The 24630-nt window shown below is 38.2% G+C and overlaps 1 protein-coding gene across 14 annotated transcripts in view; it reads left to right on the plus strand.

Moving 5' to 3' along the window:
* Positions 1 to 24630, plus strand: part of LOC127063327 (homeotic protein antennapedia-like) — a 231010-nt gene that overhangs the window by 128946 nt on the left and 77434 nt on the right. For 10 of the 14 annotated variants that reach the window (XM_050992960.1, XM_050992957.1, XM_050992959.1 and 7 more), the window contains 4 exons: positions 404 to 11445; positions 11518 to 11659; positions 11743 to 11991; positions 15934 to 17140. In XM_050992960.1, the coding sequence (XP_050848917.1) occupies positions 404 to 657 (254 nt within the window). In that variant the 3' untranslated portion in view covers positions 658 to 11445; positions 11518 to 11659; positions 11743 to 11991; positions 15934 to 17140. Of the gene's footprint in view, positions 1 to 403; positions 11446 to 11517; positions 11660 to 11742; positions 11992 to 15933; positions 17141 to 17180; positions 17283 to 24630 lie in introns of those variants that run through there. The other 4 variants (XM_050992955.1, XM_050992954.1, XM_050992963.1 and 1 more) reach the window with 3 other exon arrangements.

The raw sequence follows: 24630 nt of genomic DNA on the forward strand, positions 1-24630 counted from the left end.
TTTCTTTTATTCTTGGAACATTTCAGACGATTCCTTTTTATTCTTTCCATCACGATATCGTTTATTCTCTCAAACATTCTTCAAATATTATTGTCGATTCGTAAAATTGATTTTGAAGAGTTATTACATATATTTACATTAACTTATGATATTCCAATTTTACGATTTCAAATAAAGAAAATTAATCTTGTTGAGATAAGTAAAATATATCTATAGCATATGTCGTGAAAAGCCGTTTAGAGTAATCGATGATTATAATAAAACTCGTTTATGCGTATTTGAACGAATGATTAAGACTATACACATTGATTTTTTTTTATTCGTATTCAACCCTTTATCCAGACCTCTGGACATTCGATTATATAAAAATTTAACGTATGGATTTTAATTGGTTTGTTCGCAGAGAGAAAGAGAGGCCGACAAACGTACACCCGTTATCAAACGCTGGAGCTGGAAAAGGAGTTTCACTTCAACAGATATCTCACGAGGCGGCGACGTATCGAGATAGCGCACGCCCTTTGTCTTACGGAGAGACAGATAAAAATCTGGTTTCAGAACAGGCGGATGAAATGGAAGAAGGAGAACAAGTCTAAGGGTGATCCAGGCTCGGGCGATGGCGACACCGAAATTTCTCCGCAAACGTCGCCGCAGGGTTGAAAGAACCCCCCGGAGGAGTGGAACTTCCAAAGAGGTCTCATCTCTCTCAGGGTCGTTAATACCTTATTTCCAGCACTACCTCCTTCCCCAAACCCCTATTTGATGACCTCCCCCTCCCCAGGACAACCCCCGATTCCCTCGACCCCCCTCCCTCGTCTAATCATCCCCCAACCAGCAATGACGCTTCTTTTGTCGTGTTAATCAAGTTACTCGTACCAAAAAAGGAAGACGTAGTAGGAATAGAAGCGAAGAAGACGCGATGAAGAACGTTCTTGTAGTATAGAGAAGAAGAAGAATGAACGATGACAAAGGAATGGTAGAGAGAAAGTGAGAGAGAGAGAGAGAGAGAAAGGAGGAGTATGATGGTGCAGACAAGGACGACAAGATTGAAGGAAGGGAACATGGAACGGTGAAGGAGAAAGAGAATGAAGAGAAAAATAAAAGAGGGTGAGAGATGAAAGAGAAAGAGAGAGTCGGAAGAGAATTTATGGGAATGAACGATGTTACGAATATAACGGAATGAAGAGGCAAAATAAAAGGAACTGGATCACATGCTAATCAGAACCGCGTTAACCTCCATTACGTTTAAACGAACATAATTGTACTAAAGTCTATATAAATATACGTCGTCGAAGGAAATGTACGTATTTCAATACGTTGATTGTCACTCGATTGTCGTACGTCTTTTTATTTTGGGTGGCTACGGTATCAAAGTTTCATTATTATAAACATATGATAATAAATTATTACGTTTTGTGATTAAGCGAGATTATACTATTATTAATAGTGTGCTTTTATTTCGTCGATGATCACTCGAGTTCATCGTGATCCTTCGAAAGTAGCAAAAGAAAAAGAAAAAGAAAATTTGCACAGATAAAGTAATTATTTTCATTGTTTCGTAGCACACATTATTTATTATACATTGTTATCTAGTTATTGCAAATTTTTTATTCGGTTTCATACACTGACTTTACTAGTTATTAATTTGTAAATCTTTCCCATTGAACGACATGATACCATTTAAAAGACAAAATCTATAGTGGCAGTCAACGTGTTAACGGAAACTGCGAGAATATCGATGCAAGTGTATGAGAAAATATGGAGTATAAAGGAAGATGTGTGTATCTGCCTGTGTGATAGATAATACGTGTGCGTTGATATCGAGTGAAGAAAAAAAAAAAAAGATAAAACCGCGTAATAAGTTAGGAAAATGTTTTTATTATTTATTCTCTTACGTCGTATACACGTATAGTCGTAGAGAGCGGTTAATAGGATATAAGAGAGAATGAAAGAAGAGAGAAAGAGAGAAAGAATGAGAATGAGAGAGAGAAAGAGAGAGAAAGAGAGAGAAAGTGATGGTTGTCCATCTATAATTCTATGTAGCGGTGAATGTACGAGCACAGTTTAGTGTCTTTAGAGATCGTTTAGATAGTTTTTTCGCTGCACTACCGCGCGCGCGCGCACGTACGCACGTACGCACGCACGCACGCACGGCCAGTGGCTCGGCGAAGGCATCTCGAATTTTCTGCGAACGTGCCAACGTGTGTGATCTTTTGAACGTATTTTTCGCGTTATCGAAACCGGAATTCACGTAGGCAAAGAAGAGAAAACGGACGGAATGGGAAATAAAAGAAAAAAAAAAAAGAAACGAGAAAGAGAAAAATTGGAAGAACGAATCGAGAAAATGAGGAAAAAATTGTAATACTTATACATACGAAACAGTGAAAAAAAGTGCGCGTACGGGTGTCCAGTTTGTTCGTAAAACGAGACGCAAAATTAGTGAAATACGGTGATAAAACGAAAACGAAAACGAAAATGAAACGAAACGAAACGAAACGAAACGAATCGGATAATGAGGAAAAAAGAAAGAAATAAGAGGACAGGAAGATGGAAGATGGAAGCAGGAGTATCGAACGGAGCGAAGTCAAAAATGTTTTTTTTATTTTTCTTCGATATATTTTTTCGCCTTTTTTTTTCTTTTTTTTTCTTTCTTTTTTTTTATTATTAACAAGAAGAAAACGAGTGAGAGATCGGTGAAGGAAAAGTAAAGGAAAAGAAAAGCAAAGAAAAGAAAAGTATATAATTTAGGGAAGAAACGGCGGAGGTCCTCCGGCAGAGCAGAGACCAGCCAACTTGGCGTTTATTCATCTATATCGTCGCAAGGTCAGTCTTATATATGACAGTTAAATTAGAAATTATTCGTTCGATCGAGTTTACGTTTCTTATCGAATTATATCATCAAAGGTATTCGTAGAAACGTATGACCGATTAGAAAATCGTTAATCGAATCTTGTATCGCCTTGTGTTTAACTCTAATGTGCCAATAGCATTTGAAAATTGTGCAAATAACAATTCGACGGATCAATACATTTTCTTAGTTTGATAATTCTCTTTTCTTCTCTGCACTTTCTACTATCATGGCTACCGGTTTTAATCGAAGGAAGATGTTCAGCGTATTTTTCAAAGAGAAACGCGTTGCAAAGCGAGTTTACGCGATCGTAAAACCGGTTCTTCCGATTAATCGAGTATCGTCGATAAAGAGAAAGAGATAGATAGATAGAGATAACGAGAGAGGAAGGGTGGGAAAGAGAGAGAGAGAGAGAGAGAGAGAGAGAGAGAGAATGAGAGTGAAAGAGAGAGAGAGAGAGAGAGAAAGAGTGAAAGAGTGAGAGTACACAGCATCCATTATCTTGATTTACATGCATCTTCCTTCGACGGTGAAAACGCGCTTTAATGATCTCGATCGACCTCTTCCGGAATTACGTTGGAAATAATTCGCATTCGCGGCACGACGACCTTTCGTTTCTGTAAATAATTTTCCATGTGGAATAACGGGGAGGAGTATAAAGGGGATATATAAAGAAGTGGGGGTGGGGGTTATCGGGGATGGACGAGGAAGAAGGTATATTATTCTCGCGCACGATCGTCGATCCCTTAAAAATCGACTCCTGCTCCGCGCGACGTGAGGCCAAGTTACCAAGTGATGTAATACATAGTGTATTTTTGGAATAGGATGTTTTCGGCATGAAACCGCTTGGCAACTTAATGGCGTCTCGAAAGTGGGTTTACTGGCACGGGATCCTCTCGTCGCGAGCCAAAGTCTCTTTCGTAGAGTAACGGCGCGTAATTTTGAAAGGAAAAATGAAAATGATACAAAAAAAAGGAACATAAAATAAAATAATAAAAAAAAAAAGAAGGAAAAAGGAAAGACACTTGTTCGATCACCGTCCATGCTTGCGACGAAAGTGGCATCACCATTTTAACAAAAAAAAAAAAAAAAGAAAAAGAAAAAAAAAGATTCGCAGTGCGGTATATCGCTTTGTCAAATTTTGAAAATGAAAGAAAAGAAAAAAAAAGAACATGAAAATTGTATCGCTTTTCCTCGATCGCATTGCATTTTGTCCTTATATTTCTTACAGAAAATTTCTAACTTAATGAATATCGTTCGCGTTGAGCGTTGGGACGCGTTAAATGTGTCAAGCGGTGAACCGGATAGCCTGTCGGCTCGAACACCGAGCGTGATAAGAACGAAAGTTCCTCCGATCGGCCGGAAAATGTCGCTAACGAAGAATTCGAAGAAATTCTGTACTCGGTGTTTTTATCCTAGCGAGCCAAGGTACTCCGCCGCGGCGAAATCTGTGCTGTGTTGTAAACTTAGCTCGACATACGTTTAGTTTATACCTGTATACACATGCTCACGTACACATATACATATACACACACACACATACACGCAAACACACACACACACACACATCATTAACGATATACGTAATGATCGATATTAACGAACACTTAATGATAATTATAATGATACAAGTAATAAGGATAATGATAACGGTAAAAATAAACGGACGGCGCTGCTGATGGAAGTATTAACACAAAAACGAAATAAATGAAGAAAGGAAAGACAAAAGAAAAAAAAGTAAATGTCGCGATCTTGAAAGTCGCTCTGTAGATTGATGTTAAAAGAGAATGAATGAAATAAAGAAAAAGAAATACGGGGAAAGGTACGTAGAAGTCGTACGCGTTTCGTATGTACATACTCATCGAAATCGTCTCCCCCTATTTCGTGTTTAAAAGATAAACGAGCGTGAAAAACGTGCTTACCGATATACGTAATTAATGGTCGATCATTCGACGGCCGGCCTTCCTTAATCGAAAGATTTATTTATGGAAAATCTTTTTGTCCTTTGAAAGCAACGAACTCTCTATAAAAAGATTTCCGGCGATCGTTCTTTCACACTCTTCGTTCTTTGACTTTACATTTCACTGACGATTTAACGAAACCAACAAAAAAATCTTTCTCTTTATTATAAACGATAATATTTAAAACTATTACGATAATGATAATAGTATATTTTTTGCTTAATTATAAAGAGAAATGCCGTGGGAGATCGTTAAATGGATTTATCGAAAGACGATCGATTCGTGTATCGTTCATTTGACCGTGACATTCATTGATATAAATTGATCGTCGATACGAAATGATCGACGACGAGATCGTACGTTCTCTCGTAGAAATTTAATCGTCGTTTCGATGCTCGTGTACTTAACTACGTAATACACGTGAATGGCATTCGAAAGTAGCATAATCATAATTGGCCTGAAATAACGTCGCCCCGAAGAAAATGAATGGTATCGTGTTCGCATTGACCGTAAAACCATTCATCACATTTCTTCTTCTTCTTCTTCTTCCTCCACCTACAGTTTGAAACGTATGAAAAAAAAGAAAAAAAATGTATAAAGACATTTTCCACTCATAGATTATGGGCGTGCGGTTTGTTATCTCGACTCGTTATCGGTTAGCTAGCTCTTGGTGCACCGAGACTAGTAGTCTGACTCGCACTTTCGATAACGCGATTTATAAACGCGTGCGATAAATCGATTAACCTTAGCAGTTCGAAGCAACGATCCTTTCGAGCATTTCGTCGATCGCTCGCGACACGCGAGTTAATTCCAGATACATTAATCAGCGATACGATCTATATGGGTCAGATAATAGTTGGCATTGAGGTGCCGAGGGTGCGGCTTTGCGAGACAAAGCTGCTATTTATTACCCTTACGCCACGATAACGGACGTGTTACGACACGGTACGACCAAAGTCCCGATCAAAATTTTCCGTTTTTCCTTCTCTCGTTCCTTGATCTTTCGAGATAATCGAAAGACTTCGAATCGATCGAGGGACTATGGATTTTTCGACTTCGAAATCAATTCCCTTAGCGATATCCCAAGTATTTCTCTTTTCTAAAAGTGATTTAAAAGTGCAATAAACGATCGTATTTTATTCTTTTTTCTTTCCTTTTTTCTTTTGTATTTTTTTTTTTTTTTTTATTCTTTTTCTTTCTAATCGATCGTAATCGAGAAAAACTCGTCGTCGAACGATCGCCGTGAACATCGACTTTACATAAAAACAAATGAAATTTTGTATTCGACGAATAGCCGAGTTCCATTTAAACGTAGAAAGGTATAAAATGTTATGTGACCACGAGTAAAAAGAAAAAGAAGGATATATAAACAATGAAAAATTGAGAAAAAGAGTGAATGAATGAGAGAGAAAATTCGTAGGATTAACTGGAAGGTATAAATTCAAATTATATATTTTATCTCTACTCGTATGCATATAGTCGCGTAATGAAAAAAAAAAGAAAAGGTAAATTATATATATATAATTTATTATATATATATATATATTATAATAATTTAAAGTATATGTGTGTAAAAGAGTTTTGAGAGTAGAGGGAGATGAGACAAAAGTTGGAAAAACAATGTGTACGTACGAAGTGTGTCACTACGTTAGCCCGTAATCTCGATAAGATTAAGGACTAAAGTCTACTTCCTAAGGTGGTAATTAAATAGATTATTAAGAAAAACGGGCGTGTCGGTTGCGGCGGGCGGGGAAAACGGCTAATAACGAAGATCAGATCGATTTTAGAGAACGAAAGAAATAGAAAGAGAGAGAGAGAAAGAGTGAGTGAGAGAAAGAAAGAAAGAAAGAAAGAAAGAAAGAAAGAAGGAGAGAAAGAGTGAGAGAATGAAAGAATGAATGAAATGAAAAATGATTGCGATTGAAATTCCGCTGTTGTGAATATGGAGATATATAACAAGAAATAGTACGTACTACGTAGTTCATGGAGTTTGCGGTAATGTACATACGTAATCTTAATGTTTCTACCGGAGAGCCCGTAAACGTCATGACGCATAAGCGGCGTTTCGAATGAGAGAGAGAGAGAGAGAGAGAGAGAGAGAGAGAGAGAGAGAGAGAGAGAGAGAGAGAGAGAGAGAGAGAGAGAAAGAGAGAGAAAGAGAGAGAGAGAGAGAGAAACACATACAACCAGCAGCTTTCGACCGATTATATCGTTTAGCAACGTAGTATTTATTGATATACCATGTTATATGTCGCAAAATGGATCCTTTATTTGTTTTAACTGATTGTCTAATAAATATTTTTTACAATGTAAACAGGTAGTTTTTAGGTGTATTTGTGCGTACCAAGTCAAATGATATCCCAGAAAATTGTCTGTTTTCTTAAACCGAGAAATACCATGCGTGTATTCGAAGTTTTCATTCTACTCTACTAACACTTTCGATTACTTTGCGTCATTCACACACTGTCAGCTCTCAAAACAAATCTCAGCTGATTCCTTGTAATATTAGTAATTCTGTTTTTTCTTCTTCTTTCGTTTTTTTTTCTTTTCTTTTTTTTTTTTTTTCTTTGCGTTATCGTATATATCTTTTAATATTTCGAACAGTCGAAAGTAGCGTGGGAAGAACTTTTATTCATGAAAATTAGATTGCGACTAGAGACTCGAATCGAGTTAGAATAATCGATATCTGGAAGTCGTGACCTCGCACGCGAATGCACCGAAGAGTTCCTGACCCCCTGTGCTCTCCTGGCAGGTGTCGTTAGTTTCGTATAATAAATTTATAAGTATATTGTACATCTATCGAGATCATCTATCTTTAAAATATATTTAGCAGAGAAAAGGAAAAAAGAAAAAAAAAAAAAAGAAGAGAAGATTCCATCGGCTCCGAACTTCGCTCTCGATTTAAATAAACTCGTCGTTAAATTTCGCGCTGATAGTAACTTAAAAACCTTTCGCAACCTGAAACGCGTTCACGTTTTTTTTTCTCTCTTCACTTTTTTTCTTCTTTTATTTATTTATGAAAAGATCGAACGAACGAAAACGCTCGACGGGATATCGATCGATCAAAAAGTAACGTATCTAAGTACGTACGTAAGAACGATTGAATTTCAATGTTTTATCATTTCTACCAGTCACTTACGACGATAAATCGCGAGGTAGTTCGCGAAAGCTTAACTTTGTACCGTACTAAATCAACTAATTTAATACTCAACGCTCGTCGATGTATATCGTGTGTAAATACAGAAGTAATTAAGATGCATCGGATAACGGTATCATCGCGTCAGTCTGGACATTGCGCGCGAGTTAAATCGATTTCTCCGACGAATACGAATAGACGAATTATTCGAGATGTCATTTCAATTCGAGGAAGGGAAAAAGAAAAATCAAAAAAAAAAGAAAGCAAAAGGGAAAAAAGAGGAACGAAAGAAAAATTACATGTAGCGTACGCGAGGTATCCCCCTTCGAACTCACATCCCTTATTCCCCATCGGCAGAGCACAGCGCACGAAGACTGATAGACCCGGTTAAATATTACATACATACAATATAACGAGAAACATTGTATACATTTAAAACGCGATAAGTTTGATATCGACCAAAATAATGCAAAATCGATATATAAATACTCGACTACGTGTACGAATATAAAATAAAACAAGTTCCTCGACTTTACGAAAATGTTCGGAAGTCGATCAACGAATGAATACCGCGAATCGTTCAGAAAATTTCAAAAGAAAAGAAAAGAAAAAAGAAATAGAGAATAGAGAAGATAAAAAAAAAAGGATAAAAAATAAAGAAAGGAAAAATTTACAGAAAAAAATCAAATTGTTTCTCGTGCTCTGTCGCGCTTCTTTAATCGGTCGTAGAGCAATAAAAAAAAGGCGCGAACGATCATCCCACGTTGTACATAATCCGATGGACGTTGTGTAAAACATCTATGGTACTTACTTTCTTTTTCTTTTTTTTTTTTTATCGGCAGGGCAATGACTAAAGGCGACGTCTGACGTCGCGGCATCGAATCGCGAGCCGCGACCCCTGTATACGATACCGCGTAGGTAAAGTAGGTACCTGTTTAATAGACTAAAAGAAAAAAAAACTACAAAGTAACGGTAGCAGAGGTCTAATTAATTACTAGCTATATACCGATACGATGTTGTAACGATTACAGATCGACAGGTGCACGAATAATCTTGTCGATCGAGCGACAAAATCGTTCGTGATCCTGACGTGTAACATAGTGTAAGAGGATGACAATATTTCGACAGCCGCTACGTTGTCGCCGGCTCGCGTGGTCGCTCTTGTGTGTATATGTGTGAGTGTGTATGTACATGTGTGTATGTGGCGCGCGCGCGTGTGTGTCTGTATAGAAAATCTCTAACTTTTATATTCTCTATTTATATTTTCTATTAAAAAATTATCGTAGAAAATGAATTGGATAATTCAGTGAAGCAATTGTTTAATCGATTACATATTTGAAAATGTTCAAATCATTTTTATTTATTTAATTTTTAATTTTTAATCTTTTTTAATTTTTGTTATGCACACTCGAGTGACCCGCGCTCGTGCAAATGCATTGCCCTGACCGAAGATCGTGTACGTAAGCGTTATATATTGTATGTACACGAAAGCATACATACGATTGCGCATATACATACACATGCACACGAACCGAACATATACATACTCACAACACGTATTATACACGCTACAGGTGCGCGCGTTTACGCACAAGAAGCTACAGAAATGGTGCTTCGTACAAGTATATACCTACATACATACGTACCGGGTACAATGCACTCGTTCGAATGATTGCGCGCGATGCGAGAGAAGATAAAGAAGTAAAAATAAAACTAGATTTATGTTGGTGCGCCTACAAGCCGAAAAAAACGTAGGCCACGCTACCTTACCGATCGATAAGTGAATATAAAGAAAGAAATATATATATATATATACACACACACATATATATATATGAATTTAAATATATACAAATTATATATATATATATATTTAAATATAAATATGAATATAAATATAAATATAAATATGAATATAAATACGATATTATTACGACTACGATAAACGTATATAATTATTTTGTAGTGTTCCGCATTATGTAAACTAAATGTACACATACAAAGTATGACAGCGTTGTGATGATATGATGATTATAATGATGATGATGAAAAGGATGATGATGATGATGATGATGATGATGATGATGATGATGATGATGATGATGATGATGATGACGACGACGACGATGATAATGATGATGATGATTATAATTATGATTATAATGATGAGATGATTGCGATGATATACCATATGCACGCGAATGAATTATGTATTATGACGAATGACTAAGACGTCGATGGATAATGATAATAGTATTATATGCTATCGTGTCGACAAGTCTAAACCGTATTGTATTATATTATATAAGAGTCTGTCCATATTAATAATATTAATATTAATAATAATAATAATAATAATAATAATAATAATAATAATAACAATAATAATAATATTAATATTAATAATAATAATTATATTAATTATATAATAGCTGTGTTTGAAAACGAAAAATAAATTGTGGTTGAATATGAAAAGACCGAAGTAGTTTAGAAGAAAAACGAGAAAAAAAAAAGATCTAAGAAGAAAAAGAAGAAAACGTAGAACGCGAAAATCCATAGGATTAAACGTGAGACTTATGAGTTTTCCTTTTCGTACGTTTCGTGAGTGCACGAAAAGTCTTCTTCGTGTCAGAGATCCGAGTTGGATGTCCTTTCTTTTATATTTCTATCTTCTTTTCTCTTTTCTTTCGGTTCGGAAACATTTCTCTTTCCCTTCGTACTATAAACACTTAAGAGGAAGGAACAAAAGAATAGATCCGTGTTTTGAGGTAGGAATGAAGCCGCGATGATAGCACGTGACTCGTCGATTTCACGAATGCTTCCTTCGTCTTCGTCGATTTAGTTAGTTACAATGGAAATAGTCGAATGGATACGCCACTGGGACGTTCTCGAAAGGTACCTTGTACCCCGGAGGTTGCATTTATACGAATTGCGGCGGAAGGAACCATTGTATAATCCAAGATGGCCTCCACGTCGGAGAGGATTATTATTGGCTAATACGAGGCAAGAGGCTCCGCCTTGGTTCACGGCTCGTGACGGGATGATTTATTGGGATTTCTGTCTGTTCGCCCCTGCGCTGCAACGAACGCGCCGTACCTAGGCTTTCCTAGACGGTAGGTAGGTATCTCTCTGTAGAACTACGATATCGACTCTAGAAACGAGTCCAAGGATGTCTTCGTTCTTATGTCGATTTAACTTCTTATGCCTTTGTTGGATCCCATGCCTATCCTTTTGACGATGCTTTAAAGAAAATCCAGGTTACAGGTCTATTCGTTTCAATTCGCTTAGAAATCTAATTCCTCGGACGAGATAATTCCCACGTGTGAATTATCGTCCTGGAGTCTGACAGATCGTCCGACAAAAAGTATCTCGTTAATTCGATTTCGTACTCGATGATACGTTCGATAGTGTTTCGTTGCTTTCGATCTCTCATCCACTTGGCAAGGACATCGCTTGACTCCGCACGTGCTGACGTCAATGAGCGAGGGAACAACGGAGAGTTGGTATGTAACATCAATTGCGACGATTAAGCGTCGACTAAGTGGTATGGACTTGATATGGACTTTAATCGGTAGACGAAGCGTGACTTTGGTTCACCGAGGAAGAAGAAAAAGAAGAAAAAGAAGAAGGAGAAGAAGAAGGAGGAGGAGAAGAAGAAGAAACAAGAGAATAAGAGATGTGGGTTAGGCGTTTCAGGGCCAAGAGAATTCCTCGGAGGTAAGATTACGTCCTATTATGCACGCATACTTGTTTTAAATCGAGCTAACGTACGCTGACCTTTGCCAATTCTGTTGTTGCAGGTGTATACGAGTTGAAGATACGTTTGAAGAAGGGTGAGACAAGGACGGACGACAAAGGAAGAATGCTGGAGATAGCGAGAGCGAGCGAGAGAGGGAACTGGGAAGATAGAAGGGCTGGAAGGAGGATGGCGGTCAGAATTTATGGGCGCTTTATCACTTTACCGGCCTTGCCGCGTCTCCTTTAGCTGTGAGGAGGGCAGGATCTCACGATGAACTTTGGCACTCGACTCGGTCTACACTCGACGAACGGTAAGCTCGCTAACTTTCCTGTTTACTCGCATTTCGCGAGAGATTACGAGTACACCTGTTTTCTCCTTCGAACCCAAATACCATACCCCTTCCACCTTCTTCGCAAAACTTGGCTACCTAATGTGTTGATAGATACAGTGTTGATACATTCAGAAAGAGAAAATACATTGAACTTGGTTATTTACTCGATCGAAATTGTTTTACGATCGATTAAACTGATTGTAATTAATCAACAAAAAATTTCCTATAAAATCTTTGACATATTCTAAAAGAAAAAAAAAAGAAAAATCCATGTATCATATATCATATAACTCAATACTACAGTACATTAAAAAGAAAAAAAAATGAACGATAAATTAGAAGAATACTACGGATTATGAAAGATTGCCCTTATAAAACGATCGACGCGCGTTTGTTAGGATGACGCTTGAAAAAGGGATTCCAACGTACTCACAAGAAAGTGGACTCGTAAAATCACCGTTGTGTTACCTGGTTCCCGTGAGGACGAATAGGACGACTACAAGGTAGACCGCACACGCCATAGCGCATAAAGCAGCAACCCCCCCATTAACAGACCATAAATTCCATCCCCGGCTCGCGTTATGCCGCCCCGGCCACCGATGTTATGTATGAGCGTCGTTAGTGTTAATAGAGTGTTAACTGCTTCTATACCGCTCTCGATTCTGTCCAGGACATAGGTGACGCCGTCGTTTGCGAAGTGGGGGAGGAGAGATCAAGAGTGAGAGAGAGAAAGAGAGATAGAGAGAAAGTATGGGAGAGGGGGAAAGGGAGTGTAGGAAGCACACCGATCGCCAGGATTCACGTTTGCGTGCTGTCGGTCTACTGTTAGCGCCGTGCTTCTGCTGTTTTGCATAGGGAATGCATCAATTTTCGGCGCTTCCCACTCACTGATCTCACCCTTTATACCTTCACTCTCCAACCCCGTCCCTACTACTATTACTCTCTCTCTCTCTCTCTCTTTCTCTTTATCTTTCTCTCTCTTTCTCTTTCTATCTCGTTTGCTCTTACCGCCTCTCCAGTCCCTTCCACCCTCCCAATTTAACCCACACGTAGTCCCACAATCCCACCTACGTGCTTTCCTTCCGCGTAATGCACTTCGTATCGAGGGTAATTGATACCGTGTACCGTTCGTTTGCCTCTATACGCGACACGCAAGCGCGTCGACCCTCAACAGAGTCTGTTCAACCGAGACGCTTCCGTCGCATTCGTTTCTCTCTCCGAATGGATCGGCCTCAACGATTTTTACCCTCTTATTTTTTTCCTCAATTTTATGCTCGATCAATATTACTGATGACAAGTACTTACTTAGTTATAAGAGTGGTAAGAATAGCGAACTGATTTGTGTTGACGTAGTAATTTTTTTTTTTTATTTGCTTATTATTATTTTGTAAATCTGTCATAAATAAAAATCTTTCATGTGGAACGTAATATGGATATAATTTCACGAGCACAAGTTAGATAATACGTGTTGAAAGAAAATAAAATATTTTATTCTAGTTTTATTCTAATCGAGAGATATATAGTATTTGGAGATTATATTTTTATCATTTTTATTTCAAAGAGTTTTCGACGAAAGAGTGAGATAGAGAGAGAGAGAGAGAGAGGAAAAGAGAGTGAAAGAGTAAGAGAGAAAGAGACGATTGGAAATTTCGAGAGTCTAAGCTAAGTTCGTGAGAACGTTGTACTTTGGGTGGATCATTTCACATTGCCGTGGAGGTGGCCGTTGGATACATAACGTAGAACGGGACATAAATCAATAATATCGCTGCCGGCCTCTGCTTCCTCCACACCCACCTAACCCCCCGGAACACCCTCTCCGTTTCCGAGCAAAACCCTCGCCGTCACCGTCTCTCCTCCTGCGAACCGCCGAGCGACGCCAGCGTCTCTCTTGTAATCAATGTTCATATTCAAAACGTCACGAGCGTTGTAGCGAGCGTCGCTATGTGAAATTAATACCTACGTCTATTCCTTTCTATCCACGCGTCATGAAATCGATTACAACTTAGAAATTAAAAAAAAAGAAAATATCTGTAAAAAAGATATATAGATATATTTTTTTTTATTTATCGTTTTTATAAAGTCGAATACGTTTAACGAAAAAAGAAAACAAAATTATATTGAAAGTACCGTAGCTTTTTTATAAAAACGTTTTATTAAATTCGCCGAACTATGGTCGTTTCAAATCATAGAAGAAAAATTTTGTTTAACATGATGTATTAAAGAACGGCCATGTGACACACAAAAGGGGAAGAAGAAAGGAAGTAGGATCACCCTGTACCTCGGCACAACTATGGTATCGATGTGCAAAGGCTAAATGCAAAACCTTGTAAGGGGAGAGTTTCAGACTGTGAGAGGTTAACAAAACATCCTTGCAATTAGTCGGACGTCCCGATGACACACGCGGAGTATCCCGAGGGAGAGGCGACTTCGCCACGTACAGCGAGAATTTCGTTGCTCGTTGTGTCCCCACTCTACCCTTCTGTTATGTGTCAGCTCTCTTTCCAACCCCTCTTCGTTGTATCTCTCTTTCTCTCTCTTTCTCTCTCTCTCTCTCTCTTTCCTCTTTCATCCATGTCCTCCCGTAGGACTCAGAAACACAAACTTTTGTCGAACGACGTTGCCGTAGTTTTCCAGGGAAATACTAAATAATAAAAACTTATCGGATCTCTCTCCGTTTGTTTGTATGGGTATTTTGTGAAATTAGAAAGCAACAGCGAGTATGTAGAATGACAGGAATAGAAAGAGAAAAAGAGAAAGACAGAGAGAAAGAGAGAGAGAGAGAGAGAGAGAGAGAGAGACAGAGTTGTCGGTGAAATTGAAAAGTGGTCGAGAGACGCGATTCTGGACGAATACCGGGCAGAGGGACGATAGGGTGGATGGAAACGAAGCGAGGGATCGAAACGAACGACGACGTAAAAAACTATCGTGCTACTCGACTGACTGGAAGGGTATAGAGGGTTGTAGGGGTGGGAAATACAAACTGAAAAGTATTTGCAACGCGTACGTTTTTTACTTTGCCCTTTCGCGCTAGTAACAAATACACATACACACACACGCGCGATTTATACATTCATGGAAACGAATTGTGTACAGAATTGAATCGAGTGTACACGGTATACACGATTGACGCGCGAACCCGAAGAACTTCGTCATTTTGCGAATTTAATAAATCTTATTGATTTTTCTGCTTTGACATTTTATACGTATGTACACATAGGTATATATGTATACGTAAGAAATATTGGAATCGACGAGATGTAACGAATTACATTGCGACAAATTTTTCCCCTTGTCAAATCATGCATTTTGTTTTCGTTTTCACGATTGGGAAATTATATGGATTGTAGATAGATAGATATATAACTGTATAGTTATAGATCTTGTGCATCTCGGTATAGGTTCTCTTAGCCATAAAATAGAGGACAAATATATGCAAGATCTTATCAGATTGTGTGCATCGATGCGTGTAATTGACGATCCATGAAATTCCGATAGGATCTTATCAAAACATGCTTCTTCTGCAAAAGGACCATTGCCAATGCGTAATTTATTTTTTTCATTGACTTTGAATAAACGTTAATTCTGAAAAAAAAAGCGGTAACATTCTTTACTATTACCTCAATTTTAATTACACAGATATATGAAACTATTCGGGCCCCAAGTATATTTACCAAAGGATTCATTCACAAATATTTATTAACATTTTCGAAATGTTATTATTTAAAAAAAAAAAAACAAAAAAGAACGGAGTAAAAAGAAAAAAAACAATATCACACATACGAACATCAAGGCAAATCTTTCTAATTCAAAGCAGACCTTTCTTCCTTGCATAACCAACATCTTCTTTAAACGTTGCGAAGAATAACTGCCCGAAAGAATTGACCTACTAAAGGAGATTAAAAATTGTGTCTACTGTTGCAGGTTGGACCCAGTATGGCTGCCACGTGCCACCAGATGTCGTCCACGTTACCTCCATGATGTATAAGCCGACGAGGTTCGAGAAATTCGTCGAATAATCAACGTTTTAAAGGGAAACCAAATGATTCTCTCTGAAAGTCCTTTCAAAACTGGCGCCCTTTCGAAGACCTGGCAGCCATTAGACTCCAAAGAGAAGAGAGAGAGAGAAAGAGAGACAGAGAGAGAGAAAGTCCAGGGAGAGAGGATGATGGTTCCATCGAGTAGGTAGTGCCTAGACGGGGCTCCACCCAGCACTTAGTTCACGTCGCGAGCGTGGCCCGGGGCACGCTGGTATCCAGGGTACAGTCACGCCCCTGCCGCACAAACTACGTATTCCCATTCGCTGGCCCATATCTCATCGGGTCCATCGCATTAGCCTAATCTGCCAACGACGACGAATAGAAAGCGGCTCGATTGGGGCAACCAGGGGGCTCGGGGACGAAGAGGGGCCAAGGGGTAGAGAAAAAAATGCGGCCATCGACGTTACGTTGTTGTTGCGCTGTGTGCTCGGCACGAAATCGCGGCGAGCTGCTGCCACCTATCGAAACGAATCCGAGACCAAGACCGGTCCCCGGATCGATTTTTTTCCTATCTCTCTATGTCGGACGCGTCTATTTCTTTAATATTTCCGTTTTTTTTTTTAACCTGTGATTTCTTTCCGTTAACGTTGAATAGTTTGTTGTTAATCGGGCGAAGATTACGTTGAACATCGGCACGATGTTTCCTACTTGTTGTTTGTTCGACTCGGTAAGATTTGTCAAATGTGTTCTTCTTGTTTTCTGCATTCTTATTCTTTCTTTCTTTCTTTTTTGTCTTTTTTCTTTTTTGTTTAAATGACGAGAAACGAATTGCTTCAGCCGTGTACAAAGTAGTCGCTAAGGTTTTGTTTAACTGTCTTTAAAAGTCGATGTAGGTGTGCGGAAAAAGTGTTTATATGCTGTTACAAGTCGTATATTCTCGCAGTATGCGAGGAGACACGGACTGGACGTATACCATGTTCGAGAGGAAGATGGTAAGACATCGGTTTGATTTCTTGTCTCCATGCGTTTTTTCTTATTCTCAGTATTAAAGTGTATATGATTTATCATTTGATTCGCTTCGAACATGGATGATAAATTGGGATGTTGTATAAGATATGTTGAATAAATTAATACATTGATTTGACGGATTATTTAACGATTTTTTAAGTCCATCGCTTCTTGACGCTTTAGTTGCAGCTTTCTCTGTCATCCTCGACGCCATTTCATCCTTCGGTTTCTCCTTTGGATCTTCCTGAAGAAAACTCTTGGGAAACTGGGAAACTTTGGAAATCGGTAAGTTGTTAAGTAATAAATGTATGCGTTCTAAGATCTTTTTTCTGTGTATAGGTATGTAGATGTTTTTCTTCTTCTTTTTTTTAAATTAAAAATTACCAGTCATTACATTAGAATATTCGACAGAATATTTCATTGGTTAAAGCACAAAAGTAATTATTAATTCTTAACGGTTGTATGTCCATCGGATTGGAAATTTCATTGCGAATACATAACAGTATAAACTCTTTCATATTTTTCTTCTCAACAACGATTAGATAGGATAACAGACAAGTTTGTTGATAATTTAAAAATATAGATGAATTGTGTAATCTTGAGAGAAAAAGAGAGAAAGAGTGAGAGAGAGGAGAAGAGAGAAAGGAATAAAAGGCTTAAACTCAAAAACGTAATAATTAGAAAAATAGTATAAATCACTTTCGCGAATAGAAACAAACGTAACTTTTAATAAATTCAACAATAACACGAATTCCGTATGAATAACTGTAGGTCGGTACGTAAATGCCACGATAAATTCTGCTAAAGATTTAGCTCAACGTTGACACAGATTTGTGACGTTATTTTGGCAAAAGGATGATTTACATCGTCGAAGGAAGCTTTGATCAAAAAACTCTCGAGGAAACATAAAGTCTCGTTTTCGCCGGTGAAAAGTGCTGGACGAAAGTTCGCGCGGAATGGAATTTCGGCCGACGGTAGGCAAACGTTGAGAAAAAGAAGAAGAAAAAGAGACAGGACGAGAAAGAGAAAGAGAAAGAGAAAGAAAAAGAAAGAGAGAGAGAGAGAGAAAGAGAGAAAGAGAAAAAAACAGATGTGGGCGACAACGTTGTCGACGCCGTCGTCGCAGTCGTCGTCGTGCCAGGTCGAAAATTGCGAAGATTTTCATGGGACCATAAATTGCCCTAGTTTCGAAAGAAACCTTTTCGATGCCTTACCACGACACGTGTGGATCCTCGACAATGCAAATTTTCTTCGGAAGCATGAATACTTTTGGCCGTTTCTAATATACACAATGAAACACAACGCCCGTTGCTTTTCGTCTTTTCAAAAACTGTAACAAAAGCCTGCATACGTGCGTTAGACGACCAGAGATTTCAGGTAAAGCGATTTTCTCAAAACGTTTCACGAATTTACGTCACTTCGATAGCGTAACAATATTTTCCCAATGTGATATTTTTAGATTCTCCTGCATTTTTATATTAACTATGACGTGGTGGTCCCATTTGCTTGTGTGCATGTGATAAATTGATTATTATGGCTTTCGAAAGTAGTGATAACTTCTTTAAATTAGTAAATATCAATAAAATCGGCTAATCGTAAATTAGAATTCATGATAGACAAACTATTCTTGATTTATTCTTATTTACATTGATATCTATTCTTTTAAACGTATCTAAGATACGTACGTTTTATCACTCATACGATTATTATTTATAATGCTTGAATATTTGCGAATGCAAGATTTAAATATGCATGCTGCAAGATCCTTAAAATGAAAACTTTAACACGATTTTTCATGAAAAAGAGTCAGAAATATGGTTTTAAATTTTCAAACGGATGGAGTTACGAATATGGTAGCATGGTTGCTCGAGACGAAACGTTGACAAAGCGTTCTTCACGCTTATTTCTTTGTATCACCGTAACCCTTTGTTCTAACCGCGATCATCTAACAGTCAGTTGGTATCTTCACAAGTACCAGCTGTTCTAACGATGACTTTGTTGTCACACATACACGAGCACGACCGTGAACATGATTAATGATACCTTAATGACTACATGAACGACTGCCTGCTAAAATATAACTCAATCTCGAATGAAAAATACATCTCATTATATTACGATGCATCGATTGCAATTACGCAATAGTCATTAGGAACTCCCGTCGAGTAGGTATACCCATAATTGCGACGATGGAAAAAATGTGAGAGAACGAAGAAAAGATTAATGAAAAGAAATGATTGACGTTAACAATAAAACCAAAAGAATGAAAGAAAGAAAGAAAGAAAGAAAGAATGAAAGAAAGAAGGAATGAAAGAAAGAATGAAAGAAATAAAGAATGAAGAAAATAAAACGAAACAAAGGACGAAGGTAATATTCGGTAAATCGGTAAAATTAGGAAAGAAAGGACGTTTAATATCAACGCGTGAAATTCTTTTATGTCGATGTCTATATCGTTATGATTTATCATAATGTTTGCGTTTTGAGATCAACGACGGTGTTATAAAGGTAACATTAGCAGCGGGATATTAACATTATCGACGATAAGATACAGACGTTCGGCGTTGGAACAAACACGCGTGGGATGATACGCGGCTCCTTAATGAATACTTCATAAATCTACTTTGCAATTGCTTGTTGCGTGCCTCGCACGATTCATAAGCGGATAACGTTGCTTTACAAGGCAACCTTACGATCTCTCGTTGAGGTCCAAATTTTTGTTGGACCTGCTTACGTTGGACACTTTTGAGAAATTTCGCCTATCATCCCTCACAAATAACGTGATCATTTATATACGGAATAATGTTACAACGTAATGTTTTTTTTTTATCATTTTCTGGTAACATAGGAAGGGTTTTGTAAATCTTTAATTTATGGATATTAGATTTAATGAACGGTAGCAACTCATTTCGTTTTTTTTTTCCTTTTCAACTTGAACTTATTATTTTCTATATTAGCATTCTCATCGAGTATTTCATAGCACTCGCAAAGTACTTTTTATTGCAAGTACCTGTTCAAGAAGATAAACTGATATTCAGCACGAGTTTAAATCAGTTTTATTACCTATGGAGGTGCGAATAAGAAAAATAACAAGTGTTCACGGGCAGACCCGTGAAATCGGGATAAAAATCTTGAAAGTTACGTACTTCCGTGATATGTAAAACTATGTAAAAGACTTTCCGCAGCGCATAATAGATAGAAAAGAGAAACTGGGACTATTCGATCGGTGGTTAGGGAAATCGTGAAATATAATTAATTGAGAGCAGTGAATCGTTGGTTTTAGAAAGTTCATTCTATCCGATCTGAGTATTGTTGTTGGAACAATTTATTTTCCATCATGTTTTCAGTAATTCTTTGATCAAAATCAAAATTGAAGAATTTGCTTAATAGAAAATCATTTGCATAATTTCTAGAATATTTCTATAGTATAGTTTATCGGTAATAAATGTTTTGTAAAATATACTAGGATAACTTTTCGAAACCATAGTAACGGAATCGTTTTACGATATCATCGAATCGTGATAGTGGTCGCACGAACGTCAGCTTTAATTTTATCCAAGTAGTATCTTCGTTGTGCTTGAACACGAACATTGCCAGTAGGATTCCGTTGTTTGTCGTTTCGTGCACCAAAGATCTGGTTAAACATCGCCAACCGGATTTGTTTCTCCTTCTCTCCTCTATCTTTTTCTTTCTGTCACTGGCATGTGAGTTTCGTTAAATGATTCTGACGACTACGAGCCGTTGCGCCTTGTGCTAGTAATCCGAAGTAACACGCTCAAGAATCATTGAACTTATTCGAATCATTTGTTTCCATGGGAAATGCCTGAAAATAGAAAATATCATCGATCAGTGTCATATCAAAAAAAAAAGAAAAAAAGAAAAAACATGTTCAGTTTCGAACGAGTATAATTTTTAAAGGAAACAATATTTATTCTGCATTAAAAGTAATGTTTCATCGTATTTTTGGATAATTGTATTTGTACGGTACGAAATATTCATAGTAATAAACGTACGGAGGAGACGCAAAATTCCATAGAAATTTTTTTCGAAAAATAACGAAAGAAAAAATTAACAAAGATAATATCTATCTATCAAATGATTTTGCAAGGTACACGTTCAGCTCGATGTTCTATCGTTAGATCCAATCGGTCCGTACATACGCGTACGATCATCTTGTAAGTCTCAAATAACTTCGAGTTGGACAGATTTAATACCGGACACACAACATGTCAACGATAGGGAGGACAAGCGACGGTGTAACGCATTCTTCGAGGCACTACACGAAGCCGAACAGAAAAGAGACAAAGAGAGAGAGAAAGAGAGAGAGAGAGAGAGAGAGAGAGAGAGAGAGAGAGAGAGCAGAGGGGAATCGAAAAAGCAGATTTGATTCGAAGAGGATAGGACAGATCGGTATGGTGTCTGGCTCGGTAGTAGACGAGCCGGGTAGATGGCGGCGTGCAGGGCCGTGCCAAGGTAATATCCATAGGAACACCCCATGTCAGAGGGAGAGACGCAGAGACGCGCGATCAATCACGAGGGACCCTGCTGCCACGCTCGTGGCCCTCATATCAGCCGTAATACACAGTAAACATTTTTAACTTTGCCACGTTATTAATATTAGTTGCGCTCCCTGGACACGTAGCGTCCCTCCTCTCCTCTTCTATCTCGTCCTCTCACCGAACCTTTCTTCTTTTTCTTTTCTCTTCTTTTTTCATCTCTCTTGCGTCAACCTTCGTCGCTAGCTCTCACTTTTTTCTTCATCTCCCTTTTTCTTCAATATCATAACAAAAGTCATAATCGTTCGATGTCTTTTAACGCTTTTACGTAACCGGTCCTATACAAATTTCAAAAATTTCTTCTTTCTCCCATTTGTTTCTACCTTCCTCACGAACTTATCCTAGCGGAGAAGCAAATTATTATCTTCGCCTACCCCATATGATTATTGCATATGCATTTATTCGCACCTATTTCGAGGATTAGAGACTTTTCTCCGGGTAATTTTACGATAGGCTGAGCTCGAGGCAAGGGTAATCATAGTTTTAAGAATTATCGTCCCGTGCGAGCCGGACGATATTTATAATAGCTTTCGGTTAATCATATTCAAAACTCTCGCCTGGCCATTATTATTAGTCACACTCACTTGCTCCAATGTCTTCGTTCCGATCGAGTTAGTTTCATTGGCCGCGTTAATTCATGGTCTATGATGCAGATTACAGTTATGCCAGTGGACCGTTTGATAGTAAGTACAAAGTAGCTGGCGGCATGTAATAAAAGTAAACGAGTATTCGCTTCGAGTCGTTAACGTCTCATCGATCACGATCCTTCGAATTCGAGTTGTAGACGTAATCATAGAAAAAAAATCATTCGTTGCGAGCAATTAATCGCACGAGTTACGAAAGAAAACGAATGCAAATATACAATTAAGTACTTATCCGTGTACCTGCCTAATTTTTTGAAACGATCGAATGAAAACCTATAACTTTTTAATTCAATGTTCTTGTTATTGAGTCTTTTTTTTTTGCTTTGTTTCGTTTCGTTTTGATATCTCTTAAAACATTCGCTCGTTCATCATCGAAGTTAATTTTGAAATTCAGAAGCACGTGACTTGCCGGATTGCGTTCGACGAGAATCTGATTATTATACGGGCGTCGATCTTCGCGTTACTCCAGGCATAACGTAAAAGGATTAAAGAAGAATAAGAAAGTAAGAGAGAAAGAGATAAAAGAACCGCGTACTACGCATGATAATAATCGAAGGAACGTCCAAGGCGTTCGAACGAAACGATCTTGGCACGCTCTATCGTCGTTAGATTCTTAATCATCGGCCCACCTAGAGAAATCTCATTAACGCGTGTATATTTCTTCGTTGAACGTTCCATGTAGGTACCAACGTACCTATGTACGTTGGTTCCTTGACCTTTGCTACGATCTCCATACGCCTTTGCTATCAACTAGTTGCAGTAGCAAGAATTAGTAATTAATCATCTAGTCCCTGCCGTGTACGTGAACGGGGAGGAGTCATGTATACTGAGATATGGGTGAGATGATATGACGGGCAATGATGGTTACCATAGAGGAGACAGAGAGGAAGAGAAAGAGAACGGAGAAGGGATAGTAAAGGGAAGAGAGTAGTTACGGATTGAGCATTATGCAAACGACGCAACAATTAGACTGCAATGTTCCACCGGTTATTCGGTATTTAATGTAATTTACTCGGAGTGAGAAGCACTTAATGGTTAGCGTTGCGCTTAGCGTCCTGCTTCTATGTTGGCCATTTGGGCCTCATGTAAAGTGGATACGTAAGAAGACTCTTGTGGTTATCGACTCGTTTGATCGAAATTTAATACGATGGTTCGTGTTCCCCCCTAGTTTTCAGAAAACTTTCTTCGAGTCAATGTTGAAATGAGTTATACATGTAGTTACGTATACACAGCAAGAAGTAATAATAATAATAATAATAATAATACATTTAGAAGGAGATTGATATCGCTTACATTTTCAAGAATGTATCTTTTCAACTATGTTATTTCTTCGTTTTTATTATTTAATCATAAACGTAATATATATAATACATGTATGTGCGTATGTGGTTTCGTCGAAGATAAGGATTTAACACAATTGCTATTATATTAGAACATAGTTTATCGTTGCAAAGTATCTTCTGAAATGAAATGATTTAACGACGAAATTAATTATTTCAAGATATCAAATGTATCCGAACGATCAATTATTTGAACAATAATTTATTTGACAGGATCTTATTTAATCCATTATTTATCTCGATAAATATTAAACTTCGAATAAAACACATGGAAAAAAGGAATTTTTAAAGAAATGAAGAAGGGCCGCCATAGTAGGGGCTATTTTTTCTTGTCTCGTGTATTTCTCGAAGCTCGGAGAATTGGAACAAAGATAGGAGAATGTCAGAAATAACCGATAAAGTCGTTCGCGTTCTATTTTCTTACGGCTCTGAGAGAGAGAGAGAGAGAGAGAGAGAGAGACATTTCTGGAGAGACGTTTCCATGAAAGACATTCTTTCTCTTTTCCCATTTCATTCGGTCTCTCTTGGTAAGGCTTCCAACGAGGAAATCGTCTTTCTCGAAGATTAGTTTCCACTAATTCGAAATCGACTGAGGAGGACAACGAAAAGATTCCCACGCGTGGTAGAAGTAGAAGATGAGAGGAAAAAGAACAAGAACAGGAAGAAGAAGAAGAAGAAGGAGAAGAAGGAGAAGGAGAAGACGACGACGACGAAGAGAAAGAAGACAGCAAGCAAGAGTCGACTCTCTTCGCAAGGAGAAGATGGGGAAAGGGAGAGGGAAAGGGAGAAGAGAAAAGGGCGTTAAGGACGTCGGATGGAAGTAGAAGGCAGGTCCCTCGGGAAGTCGTGGTCCACTGAAAGCGTTCCTACGAAGGGTAAAAGGAGGAGAGAGAGAGAGAGAGAGAGAGAGAGAGAGAGAGAGCGAAAGGAAGGATGGAGAACGCGCATCTTGCTGCTCCACAGGACTCTCGCTCTCGCCACCAGGCTCCCCGCTATTTATTTTCCAGGATTTCAGAGTCCGAAGCCATTAATCTCTGCTCCGTAGCGTCAGTGGAGCGCGTCAGGGCGACGTCGGGGTGCGTCGCGTCGCCGACGT

The sequence above is a fragment of the Vespula vulgaris genome, chromosome 4 (assembly GCF_905475345.1).
Source record: "Vespula vulgaris chromosome 4, iyVesVulg1.1, whole genome shotgun sequence".
In the NCBI taxonomy this organism is placed as follows: domain Eukaryota; kingdom Metazoa; phylum Arthropoda; class Insecta; order Hymenoptera; family Vespidae; genus Vespula; species Vespula vulgaris.